General features: G+C 44.7%; 1 protein-coding gene across 1 annotated transcript; it reads right to left on the bottom strand.

Moving 5' to 3' along the window:
• Positions 1-6,565: 6,565 nt before the first annotated feature.
• On the bottom strand, positions 6,566-11,962 carry LOC141475216 (triggering receptor expressed on myeloid cells 2-like). Its single transcript, XM_074163463.1, has 4 exons — positions 11,821-11,962; positions 8,888-9,232; positions 8,484-8,538; positions 6,566-8,057 (listed from the first exon to the last, which is right to left on the bottom strand). Exons 1-4 carry the CDS (start codon positions 11,861-11,863, stop codon positions 7,850-7,852), a joined length of 651 nt encoding a protein of 216 aa, XP_074019564.1. The 5' UTR covers positions 11,864-11,962; the 3' UTR covers positions 6,566-7,849.
• Between the last annotated feature and the right edge of the window lie 3,643 nt (positions 11,963-15,605).

The following is a 15,605-nucleotide window of genomic DNA, read 5'->3' as shown; positions in this document are numbered from 1 at the left end:
CTCTTTTCAGTCAAGTGGGAGCTGTGACACGGAGTCCGCGGTGAGGGCAGGTGGTGGCTTTAGCACTGCTGAGAATCACTTAGGCTGTTGGTGAGCCTTCCTGCCCTCCATGAAAGCAGGGAGAAGAAGGGGAGATGGCTGGGTGCGCCTGCTGCATGTCTGCCCTGTGCTGAAGGGCCCAGACATCTTGGTGTCCATCTTGCCCTTCACCCCAACCTGCCATTTTGCTGCCTGAGGGGATTGCTTTGCCCACCCTCGGGGCTGGGCTGCTGGAAGCTGATTGGCTGAGGGAAGCTGGAGTGTCCCACTGTGGGTGCTCATTGGATGGGTGTCACTCTGGGGCTTGTCTGATTGGCTGGTGATGAGGGCCTCCATTTTGCCCTGCTACTCTCCCTCAGAGGCTGAGGTAGTGCCTCAAGATGGCGGTTGGTGGATTGTTTGAGGAAGGATGGAAGGAGGCTTTTCCTCTCAGCTCTGAGGCCAGGGAAGCTGCTGTGACCCTCTTGGAGTTAGGAAATGGCTTCACTGAGATGAGGGAGGGAGGGAAGATTGCTTTGAGCTGGCTAGTGTTGCTTTTGTGCATCCTTCGAGTGGGGGGAAAATACTCGGTGAGTCTCTGCTGGGAGCAAAGAGGATGCATGGCAATTATTGTGTGAAAAAAAAAAATTACAGTTTGCATCATTAAGCGAAATATGCCTAGTAGTCACACTGTGTCCCTTCCATATCTTAGCCAGCTCTTGGATATCCGTTGGCATAATCCACAACATGCCTCCGTGATGTTTCAGTCATGCTTGCTGCAGGATTCATTGCATTGAATAATGATGCCTGGAAGGTCATGCAGAAGAATCCTGTGATTATATAGAAGCTGCCCTGGAGCACAGGGAGTGCCCTATGGGTGCAGTGATGGAATCTATACTGGGTGGCAAAGTGTAAGAGGTGACAGTCCAACTTCATGTTACTCAAATGCTCTTCTTTCTAAGACATTTATTCCTTTATATTCTTGGTTACCTCTCAGCAACGCAATTTCTTTTTGTCCCCAGATTCCCAAGTATCATGTCATTATCTTTTTTGGGCAAATATGACTGAATGTATACCCTTAGACAGTGCTTATTTCTTGTGTTTTGGTACAAAAGGAAGTTTTCCTCTTAAGAGGATTGGGCTGGCTTTGAAAGGTTTAAGAGAGAGTCAGTTTCCATGTCTGCCTGCTAATCCCTCTCAGACAGTTGCTTCTTCCACCCGTGATGCTCAGGATCTCTCGGCAGCATTGCAGCTTAAACATTGACTACGATAACGTAAATTCTTTTATGGAGGCTGAGATCCGGCTCTGTTGGGCAATCTTTGTGTGGTATCAAGCAGTTGTATGTTACAGTATTGTTGAAACAGTTCCTGTGTCCGTTTACAGTTTGCAAAGCTCTTTGGGTTAAAAGCAGCTGTATAAAAAAGCAAAATACTATGTTCTGCCTATTTTCTTCCCTGTGTTTTGGGGATTTGCACCATTTAGAAGGAATATGCTGAACTTCACAGGTTTTTGTAGCTATGCTCTTATGTTCTTCAAAGAACACTACTGCTGTTCTGGGGGCCTGTTTCTGCCCTCAGTGGTGCAAAAGCACACCACAATCTCTCTATTAGCAGAGGTTGGAAGCACACGTGAATATCCGCAGCTGGCAACAAACAGAACAAAAAAGGCAAGTTTTACCCCAAACACAATTGTGTGTGTTTCTCCTGCAGTGGATGCCTTGATGGTGTTTTGCAAGTGAACCGTCTGTGAGTGATATCTTCACATCATCTGTAAACCAGCTTGGAAATACGGAGTGAGATGTTTTTAGCTACACTGGAGTGGTCCCAGAGCTCCAATGGGAAATTGGTGTGTATTTCTAATGCCAGTTATAACGGGGCATAACCCTACTGCCTACGTTAAGTGTCTGAATTAGGGGTATGGTGTCCCCATAGGTGAGACACAAGAGACGTTCCTCCACCAGGCAGTTCAGGGCATCCAGTTAAGTCCTGCTGATTTTAAATATCTTCTGAAGATGCCTTTTTTCCCTCTGCCAAAGTACAGGATCTGCCCTCCGAAATCCGGCACTGTTGATACGTGCTGCGGAGCCCCCACAGTCAGAGGAGGTCCTGAAGAAAGCTGGTGTGGTTTTCTGTCACTGCGTTGCTGGCAGCTCTGGAATCACAATGAAATGTGGAAATGCTGGAAGTGTGATTGTTGGCAGAGCAGAATAAATCCTCAAGGACCTCACAGCTGAAGAGTGGTGAACGCAGAAGAGCGTGAAGGGCAGTGGCCCAAGGGAGGAAGCAGGAATTGTAGGCCTGGAGGGAATGCCCTCAGCACTTAATAGGTTATCTGATTACAAAGCCACTCAAATATTGATTTTTACAGCTTTTTGCTTTATTCTTAATTTGAAATTCTTTTCAGTTCCCTAATAAGAGTAGGAGCGGACTAATTTAAAGCAATGTCTCCCTTTGGAGAGAAGTTCCTCTATCTGATAATCTTGGACTAGTCACGGTTGCCAGGATCTTGTCCATTCTTGCTGGGTTTTCCTTTCTGGTAATCAATATTTTTCAATTGCTAGGCATAGGAGAGAAGTTAGACAGAAAGTTGAGAACAATTGAACAGGTATTCTAAATTGAATGAATTTTATTAATTCTATTCACAATACTGATGTGAAGTGAATAGGGTTGGTAGGCTGGGTTTTCTCATTCTGTAGAGAATTTGCCGATTCTTTGTACTCGGAGGAGTTAGATACAATCATTTGCTCCAAAAACGTTCTCATGTTTCAGTGACTTCCAGAGGAAGAGGAAAGGTATGAATGAGTCAGCTTCATTTTGTGTAGCAGGAGACTCCTTGGTCTCTGTAGTTTGTAGTATATCCAAAATTCAGTTTACTTTCCCATTTTGCTTTCTGTGGGTCTTTCAAAACATGGAGCAGAACTGGATGATCCTTTTCATCTCTGCCTTTTGCTCGAATCTCCCTGGCTTCTTATGGCAAATTTTTAGCCAATTTGCGAAACTGCTACTGGAAAGCACTTCAATGTGTAGCATGAATGTGGCATTAGTAAACAAGCACCAAAGGCAAAGAAATACAAAGTTATTTCTTTGTAAAAATAAATAAATAAATATATAACGTTGGGTTTACATTTTACACCCACCTGTTCAAGCTGAAGATGTTTTATACTATAAGGTAGACAAGTATTTTTCAATAAACCCCTTGTTTACTAAAACATGTCAAGCGCATCACTTGTCTCTCTGAAGTCTGTGAAACAACTGCTATATTTAACATAAAGCAGATTCTTTACTGCTTTGCTGACTTAGATCTTATCAGGATGGGCAATATATAACATTTCATATATAAGTATTAAAGTGAGCTGTTGAAGAAAGTCTAAAAGGAAGCATCATGTTCCCATGTCTCACAGCCCTTCCTTGGCTGTGGCACAATATCAGTTGCTACCAGAAAGAACCGGTTTCCTGTATTCGGGTTTATAGTTGCAAGTCATTTAAAAATAAAGCAATTTGGAAAAAGCAAATATACTGTAGCCTTCACTAGATTTGCTTACCAATAGCTGAATTGTGATGCTGTACTATTAGAAAAAGTGCAGTTATTTTTTTCAGGGAAGGTTTGTGCATCGCGTATCTCACCCTTTCAGCTGCTTTCTGCCTCACACCCCATACGCATCCAACTGCAGCGATGGGTTACAAAGGGATTGTTTCTAAGTGCAGTTCAGCAAAGTTCTCTGAATAAGCCCAAGGCTTTGTGCTACTTTAAGTGGACCTGTTTTTCTCTTTTTCCGTTGCAGAATGTGGAGTTGTGGCTCTGAAGATAACAGTAGCGTATTCCACAGCCCCTGAGGAAACTGAATTACCTGGTGGTTTCTGAGCATGGGGAAGAAAACTTCTGGTGAAGGCTGTATATTGATATCCATAACATCTTTAGGCTTCATCTGAGGTTGGTGCCTTATGACAGCATGTATTGCACTATCATTCAGTTCCCCATCTGACATTATCTTCACTTTGTTTCTTCCGTCCTTCCGAGAAGCCACAGAGAATGAGAAGTTGAAAAGAAATTCAGCATTTTTTTGCTTCTGAATATTGGTCTTAGTTCATCTACAACCAGAACTATTTTCTCCTCGTGTCATGGAACTGGGGAAGAGGGAAGGGGATGCATGGGAAAACGGAATGTGCGCTCAGAGAAGTTTAGAAAACTTCTCTTACACAAACCTCTACTTCCTTAGATTAAAGGGAGTAGGTAGAAGGGTGCAGCAACAGTTAACACGCCAAATATTTAGGACGATTGCAACTAGCAGTTTGGCTTTGATGAGAACCTTTGGTGATGTTACTGAAGATTCAAGGCCAGTTAATTATCAATGTTATATATTTGTTACTATATTTATTTTTCTGAGTACTGTAAACAAAAATATGCAGAAGGGCTGTGACTTAGTCAAATAATTGAGTTAGGTTGTCTGCTTTGCAACAAGATGTCAGGCAATCAGCAAATACAGCCAGCTTTAGTCTGCTAATGTCCTCCATGGCAAGGACTGCTGTGAACAGATCTTTCTTACAACAGGACGATGGGACAACAAGGTGTAGGGGCAGGAAAACTAGACAAGAGGAGTAGGGACCTTTAGCTGGTTGTTAACTATGATATTGTGAAGTTGCACAAGGAAATTCATCCTGTGCTGTTCACCCCTAAAAGCAGGTTAGTGCAGCTGACTCATGGGAATGGGATCAACCAGTTGCTCAGCTAAGAGCTGGGAGTTTTGTTCAGGTTGTTGGGTAGTACCTGTTATCAGTGTATCTAAATGAAAACGTCCAGCCAGGGGACTTGTAGCTGGTAGGACGGGAACAGACGTATTGTGATTCCAGTTTTCTTCCCTTTGGGTTGTGGTCCTCTGGTGCTTTTCTCATTCTTGCAAAATATTTGATACTTGATTGCGTGATGCCTTGGAAAACCTACTTATTTGATGATTATATCATATGCAGAAACAAATGAGATTTGGTTCCTGCTTTCATTACAAGCTTGGCTCCTGTCACAGATCAAAGGGAAAGGACAGCTCCTGAAGGAGAAGAGTTTTGTGGAAGGTATAGGCTAGCCATGAAAAATTATACCATTTTAGAGAATGGTCTGAAAACTGAGTTGCTTATTTGAATGCTGTCAGAAAAGAAACATCTTAGAAACATCATCATGTGATTTGCCTCCACACTCACGTAATTCAGTCACATCAGAAAAATCAAAGAACAGCTTCAACTAAGTATCTTCTGTTCTTCTGCCTCCCACACTGGCTAAAAGCAGAAAAGGAAGTAAAGTGTTAAAACACACAGAGAAGTTTATTAATGAGCAGTGGCAAAGAGATGAACTGAGGTAGAAATTCAGGCAAAGATTCCGATTGCTTGGAGTCTGTTTTGTCTGCTGGTGTAAATGTAAAATCTCATTAGTCAATGAAGCCAATCCAGACTCCCCCTGCAATTTGTTTATACCATTAGTATGTATCAAAAATCTGTTTAAAAAAGGAAATTCAGGAATTATCTGTGTCTCAGGAAATTTCCAGGCTCAGAAGAGAGCTCTTTAACATTGACCTGTAATCTTTCTTGTCAAGTGGTAAGAAATTGCTGACTTTCAGAAAATCATTAATTCTTTGATTAACTCACCCAAAACTTTCAGCATGATCCTACTGAGTAGTTTGTTTCTCCCCTGGAAATGGCTCTCAAGATGATAGCCTCCTGAGTCATTAAGTCAGAGCTTTTTCAGCCACACTCTAATTATTCTTCATGTGAAGTAATTCATCATTTCAGTCCTTCCTACTTTAACTATACTTTGATCAGTTACCTCTGATAAGAGGTTGACATCTAATTCGGGACACCATTTTGTACCAAGTTAAATGTTGAAGTTTCCTGATTTGCCTGTCACAGAATCGGAGCAGTGGAGGGACAGGGAGTCCCTTCTTTTTGCAAATAGCCTTACAAGTCCTAAAGACAATCGAGTGGTGATTCATCAGAGGGAGAAAAGACAGGGGAAAACAATCTGCCCAGCGGTGTACATCTCACCCAACAAAGGAGCAGAGCTGACTTTGCACTTATGTGCAAATTTTATATCCCTCATTCCCAAAGCCAGTGGTGGAGAACCATCCCTGCGCCATCACAGAGGCAGCACATGGCCCTGCCTGGGATCTCTCAACAGGTTGGAGCTAGAACTAGGAGCCATATCTCCCAGTTAGAGCTGCAATTCCCTTGTTTTATAGCACATCTAGCAGGGCAGCACAGGAAATACTGAAGCTGGGTTTGTGTTAGTGCAGCTGCAATGGTGTATGGGCTGCGACTGTGTATGGGCTAAATTACCCTCTGCAAATAGAGGAAAACAGTTTAGACAGAGCACAGCCATGCACTACCTGATCTGGTTTTGGGATCTGAGCTGCTGTTTCTGCGTGGTGCTAAATGGAGGTGGCTGGATGTGCCAGTCTGCCCAGCTGGCTCAAAGCAGTTCTGCGCATTATAAAGACAGTGATGTATTGGGTGACGTACTGTGATGTGGTGTACGCCAGCTCTTTATCATGAATCCACACAAAGTCAGATAATCAGTTTGATTTTATTTAGCTTTGCCGGCAGTGCAGGGAAAAGAAGTGTGAACGCCCTTAGGTTTGGGGTCTTCCTGGGAGAGCTAAATCCAGCTTCACTTTGGGGAGTGACGAATAATGATCACATGTTGGTAACATCCCCTTGAGAGGGCAGAAAAAACACAGGGAGAAATACAGAGAGACAGTTCATTCTTTGCAAAATCATTTGAGAAATGAGGAAGCAGGTTCAGAGCTGCATGTAGACTTCACATTCCTTTCTGTTATGCAGTAGCTTATGCCTTTCCACAGTGACTGTTCACCGAGGATACGCACTGTCCAAGATAATTTTGGGGAGCTGGTCTTCCTCACCATGGAAAGACATAATGTCTCACCTGGCACTGCTCTGAGATGACATGAAGTTGATGGGTCTCAGTTCAGATCCTGGTGGAATGATACTGGGGATGCCTGTCTGGAGTAACTCTGCCTGGTGGTGTGGTGCAGCTGCTGGCAGTGACTGGACATGACAGCAGAGCATTGCATTGCCAAAAGTGTGTCAAAACTTCAGTCTTTAGAGAGCGGAGTCTCAGTTAAAAAGCTGATTTCTAGACAAATAATATTAGCTTTCAATACAAACCATCTAGTTCTGGTATTTCATGCTTTTGGGGGAAGCATTTGAGTCATGTGGGAGACCTTGAAAACAAGTTCTTTAACACTGATCTTCAATGAATCAGGAGAAGTTTCTTGGAGATTTGAGACAGAACCATGTCTTTCCATTTTGTGTCTGTGGTTGTGAGTTGCTTAAGATATGATCGTTGAGATGTGTTACCTGAACTTCTGTTAATGTTCACTGGTGTATCTGTAGTTTTATTTATAACAAATAATTTGCCAGTATCTGTACAGAGCAACAAAGTTTTTTCTGGCCTAGCAATGAGCCGGGGAGAAACTGAGCAGAGCTCTCTCACCTTTACGTGGCTGGGGAAACATCTCTGCACATAGATAAATCTGTGCTGGATCTCTTGACAGAAAGACTTAGTTTTCTTCCTTTCCCCCCAGCCCTCAATCCCATCCTCTTCCATTAGGTTCAGGTGTTACTGGCAGCATCTTTTCAGTTCAGTTGTGTTGGAAAAGGTTGGTCAGTGCCAATGAGAAGAGCTGGTAGCTGGTGACATTCCCTCTCTAGAGTGATGGGTTCATTGACGGCTATGTTTAGTAGACAATCCTTTTTTTACAGCAGGTGGTGAAGCTTTGCCTGCAAATGCTTCATGTTCATTTCCCTGGGGATTCCCTTTGGTTTAGCTCTAAGCAGTGCTGTCCCAGGAGGGGCTCATGCCATCATGTGCAAGGTTACCATTGAAAGGGAGGACCTGGTGCTCATTTGGGTTCTGCTCTGTTTCTCTGTTCTTCCTGCTCATGCCAATGATAAAGATCAGCACAGCCACCACAAATTTAGTAACCAGGAATCCGGCAATTATATAGAGGACAGTGAAATCAGCTTCAGGAGGAATGCTATGGGGGATCATAAATACAACAACAAATCTTAGCCATAAAGGAGATGGTTCAACCTTTAAAAAAACTCTTCTAGTATACAGTGTGAACACGTAACATCGCCTGCAACAGGCAGACTCTGCCTGTGCATAACAGCCTGGGAGGTTAGAACAGCTATAATGGGTTTTAACTGCAAGATCTCACATACAGATAAATTATGATCTGCAGGAGTTGCTCTGCTTGGTACTGAAGCAGTGAATTTTCTGGATTAGGGCAAAGCTGCTGTTTAGAAACCACACAGCAGCTCTGAGAATTGTCATGGATTAGGGAGAGGTAGAGAATACGCCTGTGGTGGTATTCCTGTCAGCTTCAAATGGGGTTGCCGATGCTAATCTGGTTTAGTCCTAAAAGACTAGAGATCACAGCATGAGGAGTTCTATGGCTTACCTGGAAATGCCCTGCACAGCCCTCGGCTCCTCTGGCATTTGGGTCTCCAGGACAGCTGATGATAGAAACAGAATAGTTTATTCTGCAGATGTTTCTGGATGATATTCATTGGTGTCACCAATCCCAGTGCCCCAGTTAGGCATAGATAACCGAGGTGAGATCGGGCACCGGGCTGTGTGCTAGAAGATTAATCTGGGTAGCAATAATGGGATGACGTGTTAGATGTCCTGTAACAGTGAGGTCATGTTGCTGTAAAACAGGAACTAAAAAGAGGCAATGAAACACTACCTCCTTAGAGTAAGACAAAAGTAGATGTTTACTAAAGTGCGGCCTTGGCAGCTGCAGACACATGAAATTGAAGTAGGAGCTCAGGAGCTCCTGAAACTCAGAGCCCCAGGACGTACCTGTCAGCACTTCCACTTGCACTTTCCTTAAGCTGCTTGTTTCCCCCAGGTAGTCACTTTTACACTGGTACAGCCCAGCATCCTCCTTCTTGAGTCGCTTCATGGTCACTGTCAGGACCCCTTCATGGACATTGTCACTGATGGAGGTGGTGCCATTCCTGTTCTTTAGGAACGGCAGCCAGAAGCGTCGGGCGCTCACCACATGTTGGCACGTGGTCTTGTCGATCAGCTTGCACCAGCTCTTTTCTCTCCACCGCTGCTGCCAGGGGTTATAGGTGCAGTTGACAGAAATGGTGCCCCCCTCTATTCCATACACCACAGTGATGTTCTCTGCAGCACAGGGTGCTAGGAGAGAAGAGGAAGTGCTGAGCCAAGACTCTTTCACTTCTATCCCTTACCACTATGTTTATGCTAAACGTCATTTTCCTCTTTTACAACTCTAGTGATGGCAGCTGCCAGCTGTAGGGCTGTTACCTGTCTGCTTCCCCCGTGAAAGATATGGTGTGCTCAGAGTCTTGCTTCAGACATTCTTGAAATATGTCTGTAGCGATCCCTCTGACTGGTGGTTATTTGGCTCTTGCCAGGCATCTATTCTTGGGGGCACACTGAGGGAAGGAGGAGGCATCAACTTCATTAATATTTGCAGATTTTCTGAAGCTCAGGAAATTTTGGTCCTTGCCTTCCCTTCTGGCCCTGTGGTGACTGCTCAGGATTGCAGTCTGGAGCTCAACCACATCACGCTTTGTGCAGTCATCGGGCTCCTGCCCAGTAAGGGGAAGCAGTTTATCAGCGTGACTGGGGTATTATATATAAACTTGCATTTTCCTCTGGTCCTGAGGAGCATGAACCTGGCCACTCAGGTAGGTTGAGTTGGCATCAGGCAAGCTGTCTTAATTTTTAAAAGCTCTTTTTACAAGGCAGCTCATAAAAACACAACTTGACCCAATGATGATAAATTATTTCTGTGTTACTCTCGTTAGACTAGTCTTGCTGTGACACCCCTGATTCGCAACACCCAACCTGTGTAACTTGCTTAAGGCAGCTTCCTTCAGGTTTTCGCCTTGAGTTTCCATATAATAAGTTCATGGATGCAGGTTTGGCTCTGCCGTACCGTCTGCTGCGGAAAGGGTCCTTTGCAGTGAATGCCCATGAAGTTTATTCCCATTTTAAGGCTCTTTACACAGCCAGAGAGAAGCAGTGCAGCCCTGGAAAATGCTAAAATCATAAGTGACACCTACAAACCAGTGTCCAACTGGCTATTCAGGAGCTTACATCTTAATACCACTCCTGATTTCTAAATCCAGGGGGTTAACAATTTTTTCAACCTATCTTTTGATATCTTACTAATTTTAAGCATGTTGATAACTGGTCTTTGGCTACTTGGCTTTTTTAGTTGCATTAGTTCCTTATTTCTAATTTCTGTTCCTCTTTATGGTAGGCAAAGGCAGAAGGGACAGTCTGAGCTATTAATACTTCCAAAGAGTAGTGCCGTGTGGTGCGGTATTTGTGAAAATCTCTATTTCTAGTGAAAAAATTGAGGCTAGTGCCTTCTTTGAAGCAATAAGTAACGATGAAACAGAATTAAATTAAAAAGTAGACTCTTATGAGGACTTTTTGATGGCTGAGCCTTTTAATAACACTTTTTATAATAATTTCAACCATTCTAAGTGAATTGTAAACTAAAAAATCTGAAGCTCTTCCAGGTTTGAGTAGAAGGAGGCATAAAAATGGGTCTGTGCTCTCCAAGTATCCAACACCTATAAGTCTTTATCCCCGTATGTAGCTTCACTCGGTTGTTCCAGTTAAGTCTTACCTCACTGCATCTCCAGTCCAGTCCCATGCAATCCCTCTAAACATTTCAACTCCCTCTCCCGTTTCTCTTGTGGACCCCTCCTTACCCCCGGTTTTGCCCCTTCAGTTCCTGGAATGGCCCCAGGGTTTTGGTTTTTGGTTTTATTTGGTTTGTTTTGAAACAGCATTGCCAAAAATCTCAAATCATGGCATTTAAAGATTTGCTGATGCCCCTGTGGAAAACTTTGTGTCATTATCTTTTCGACCAATTCTGCTGACAAATCATTTACTATTTGTGTTCATCCTCCCTCGTTGTGTGCTACTGAAAAAAAGTATAGTGGACTTCTTTCCAGACTCATTCTGATTTTGGGGACAGGTTTCTGTGCTCCCAAAGCCTGACTCTGTCGTCTTTTTATGCACTGCTGCAAGTATCAGATCTCCAAAGTGCGGCTGGAGAGAGAAGGCTGCCCAGCTGGGTCCTGTGCCCTGTTTCTCATCTCAGATAAACGTTGCTTTCCAAGCTGAAAATAGTCAAATGCCCAAGAGTTCAGAGATGTCCCCTTCCTTGAGTTTTATTTTCCTTCTCTTGAACCCTAGCTGCTGCAATTTACATTCAAAGCCCACATATACAAACAAATAGGATTTTGCAATTTCCCATTTGACTCTGTAAAGGCACAACAAGACTTCTGTCAGCAGGGTTTCCTGTTCTGACTCAAAAGGATCCCTATGAAAAAAGCTGAGCACTTGGATCACCGCTGGCCCTTTGTTAAATTAAGGGAAAAGAACAAACTCCGGGGAAGGAGCCCAATATCCCTGCAATGTAACTGGGGAGGAAGAATAGAGTGCAGAACACATTGCAATGCTCCAGGCTCCCTCTGCTTGTATTGCATCGGACCTTACAGAATATAGACGGACAGTAAGGCTCTTTATCCATAGTAACCGTGTATTGGTCTTCCAGAGAACTGCATGCTACAATGAAGATGCCTTTGCATCCGGAAAAAGCTACTGTGTTTCAAGACCTGTGCAGTCTTTTCCTGTAGCATTATCAGTAATCTTGTACCAGGTGCAAGTAGAGACTAAGTTTTGCACCAATCCTTTACCCTGTCTATTAACTGAAACCCAAGGCCGCGTACATTTCTTACCTGACAAGAAGACGAAGAAGATGAGGTGCGTGAGCTTCTCCATGTCAGCTGAGCAGAGAAGGGGACAAGAGAAGAGACTGGAGAAAATTGAAAAGGGCTCTTGCCCACGAGCAGTTTGCTTTTCCCCCCTCCTTGCTCTGCCGGAAGGAATGAGCACAGGAACTTGGCATCTTTTTCATCCTGCATATTGAGCAATTCACCAGGGACGGGCATCTCTCTCATGGGCTGAAAATTCAGGCATCAGCATTGCCCGCTCACAGCCACAATTTAGTCTAGACAGCCCAAAAGAGAGCATCATGTGATGGCCTGAAACCATGGTACTGGAGTCCTGCTCAGCTCAGCAATGGTGCCTGTCCAGAAGGGCAGGCTTTACAGCCAAGATTTGCATGGGCTGAATTTCTGAAAAGCCAAAAGGGAAAGGGCAGCTCTCATCAAGAGTCTGTAGGTAGCTCACTCAGCATCATGAGGGTGAGAGGAGGGCAAGGACAAAATCTTATGGGTTATTTTCAGAGGAAAGAAGATTTAGAAGAGCCTGCACGTGAAGCATTCCTCTCTGACATATAACTGAAGACAGGAAGATAAGGACACTGTGCTGGGTGACGCTGTGAGCTACTTTAGATGAGCAAAACAGATATCTTTATTTTGTACCTAGCAGAAAGGACGTAAGAGCAAGGATGAGGGCTTGATCCGGGGCCCATCAGTGCCATGCTGATGCAGTAGTGCTGGACTGCAGTTAAGGAAGCCCCGTTTAGCATTAGCAAACTGGTATGCTGTGGATGGGTTACTGGTTTTTCTTTTTTGAATTTATTTACTCCGAGATCTTCCATGTAGACCCTGGCTTCTTAACACGTGTGCTTATCTGCTTCTTAACAGACAGATAAACCTGCAGGTTTATCCATTCATGAATGTGCCGCCTTTTTCTTTCCTCTAATTGGTGTTTAAGAAAATGTTACCTTACATTATCAAAAAATTCTCTGTGAGACTTACTGATTGCAGGTTTGGTTCATTCTTGCTCCAGCGAGCAGGAGTTTGGATTCTCTTTGATCAGAAGCATCTGTCTCCCCAAAAATGTCTCTCTTGAACTCAGTTGTTTTCTACTATTACTTTTTCCACAGTTTGACCCAGTGTAACTGACTGCATGAATAGCACATAGTTAGGGGAATCTTGGGCTGAACGAACCATTTCCAGAACCATTTTTCTTTCTTTCTTTCATTTCGAGTTAAACACGTCAACTATGTAAATCCCAAAAAGGAGATCAGCTTCTCTGCTGCAGCCATAGCAGGATGAGCCTATTGGATGTGACTGGCTTGTGAATAGGGAGTGGTTCAGGCCCCTTTCATTTGCCACCTCTCTGTGGAGCTTGGGGCAGCCAAATAAAGTGCAGGGGTTTTTGTTCTTTTTGAGAAATTGAGCTGAGCCCCAGCAAACTCATTTCCTATTGCTCACCACATGGCTGCTGAATAAAGGCAGCAGATGTGTAATCTGGAGTATTTCCAGCAGAGTTAAGGAAGTGATGGTATCACTTTCCAAGGCCCTGGTGAGCTCTCCCATGAAACTGCACACGCATTTGTGGTCTCCTGTGACTTTAGAAGAAGCCACAAAAGCTTGCTTTCTATGTGTAACATCTTTGTCGGCAACATGAACAGTGGGACTGAGTTTGTCGGTGACACCAAGCTGTGTGGTGCTGTTGACACGCTGCAGGGAAGGGATGTCATCCAGAGGGACCTGAACAGGCTTGAGAGGTGGGCTCATGTGAAGCTCATTACATTCAACAAGTCCAAGTGCAAGGTCCTGCACATGGATCAGAGCAATCCCGAGCACAAACCCAGGGCTGGGCAGAGAATGGATTGGGAGCAGCCCTGAGGAGAAGGACTTGGGGGTGTTGGTGGATGAGAAGCTCAACAGGGCCCAGCAATGTGCGCTGGCAGCCCAGAAAGCCCTCGCACCCTGGGCTGCATCCCCAGCAGTGTGACCAGCAGGGAGAGGGGGGAGATTCTGCCCCTCTGCTCCGCTCTGGAGAGAACCCCCACCAGTGCTGCCTCCAGCTCTGGGGCCACCAACATCAGAAGAACATGGAGCTGTTGTAGCAGGGCCAGAGGAGACCACAGAGATGCTGCGAGGGCTGGAGCCCCTCTGCTGTGAGGACAGGCTGAGAGAGTTGGGGGGGTTCAGCCTGGAGAAGAGAAGGCTCCGGGGAGACCTTGGAGCCCCTTCCAGTCCCTCAAGGGGCTCCAGGAAAGCTGGGGAGGGACTCTTGATCAGGGAGGGGAGCCATGGGACGAGGGGGAAGGATTTGACACTGAAAGAGGGGAGATTGAGATGAGATGTGGGGAAGAAATTCTTTGCTGTGAGGGTGGTGAGAGCCTGGCCCAGGTTGCCCAGAGAAGCTGTGGCTGCCCCATCCCTGGAGGGGTTCAAGGCCAGATTGGAGGGGGCTTGGAGCAACCTGATCTGGTGGGAGGTGTCCCTGCCCAGGGCAGGGGGTTGCACTGGGTGGGCTTTAAGGTCCTTTCTACAGAAATATTTGGGTTTGGTTCTTCCTGCTTGTCTTGGTTCCACACTGCCTTGGTTTAAGCAGCCAGTTTGTGTGTTCTTGGGGAGCAGAGGGTGTAAGACAGCAGGGCAGTCAGAACAAAGTTTTGTTGAACAAAGTAATGGCTTTTGATTAGGAGGTGGTGAAAGGATGGGGCAGTCTGCACCCATGGGAAGCCATGCCTGTAACTTCAGATTTCAGCTGCTACTTCATTCTGTTTTCAATGTACAGGTCTCAAAGACTGCATAAATATGCTGTGGCTGTGGATGACCCTGAAAGTAAATCAGTCCTCAAGCTTGGAAAGAATTAAGTTGTCTAGAGGGTACAGTGCTGGAGACTCTCATTAATGTAATCCACAACAGCCACGCTGAATCTATCCCACAACCCCCTGCACTCCATAAAGGGACACTTGTACACACACTCAGTAGTGTCATCACCTTCATTCCCTCCTACCCCCAAACTCCAGCTTTCTTGATCTAAAGCTCAACATTGAGCTTTAGTTTGAAAGCCTCTTACCATCTTACTCCTTACCTAAGCAGACTGAGAAATTTAGGTTATAGGGGAATTTGTATTATGTCTCAAAAAGAGTATCTATTACTTATATATACCGTTGTTGTTTTGTAGCTACAAGACCTTCTGGGGCTCAGATTCATACAGCACAACGCTCAGTTTGCAAAGTTTGCAATGCATTGTGTCACTGTTTTGCAACTGCCTTCAAGGCAGATGCTGGTTCTGCTTATTCTTACAATCCAGTGCGTATTTCCCCCATCCATTACAGGGCAAATGGACCCGCTCATAGCAAGGTTAGAGTTTTATCCCTACTGCACTGGAATGAGTTTGCTTGGCCGTAGTAGCTGAACTCTTAGGAGTGGGACAGAGTTTCTATCAGTGAACATAGTTGAAATACCAAACCCATTCATGTCCAGACGAATATATTGCTCTTTTTCAAAAGGTCAGTCCTCCACACATGCCTCTCCAAGAGAGTCTGCACTTTAATTGGACTGAAGAAAGCAGATGCACAAGAGACCCTGAGAATTACCCAGCAGCTCTGTCTGACCTGAGACAATCTGCACACTTGTGGTAAAATTCTCTACTGGCCTCTAATAGGAGGAAGTTCCTAAAAATGCACAGGCAACATACACATGGCAGCAAAACTTTCACCAGTGTCCATCCACACACCTTCTACTCCCCATTCCCACTTCTCGTTCCGGTTCTTTTCTCCCGTTTCTGGATTGTTTGGGGATTCTGTGCT

Source organism: Numenius arquata, chromosome 24, assembly GCF_964106895.1.
Source record: "Numenius arquata chromosome 24, bNumArq3.hap1.1, whole genome shotgun sequence".
Lineage (NCBI taxonomy): Eukaryota > Metazoa > Chordata > Aves > Charadriiformes > Scolopacidae > Numenius > Numenius arquata.
The sequence above is the reverse complement of the archived record's forward strand: the minus strand, read 5'-3'. Positions and strand labels throughout refer to the sequence as shown.

Bases quoted from the DNA above. Each gene is read 5' to 3' on its own strand.
- LOC141475216 (XM_074163463.1), bottom strand. From the start codon at position 11,863: ATGGAGAAGCTCACGCACCTCATCTTCTTCGTCTTCTTGTCAG. The intron at 8,539-8,887 runs GTACGTCCTGGG...TTCTATCATCAG, and splicing joins GCAAGTGGAAGTGCTGACAG to CTGTCCTGGAGACCCAAATG. The intron at 8,058-8,483 runs GTAAGCCATAGA...GATCCCCCATAG, and splicing joins GCTGTGCAGGGCATTTCCAG to CATTCCTCCTGAAGCTGATT.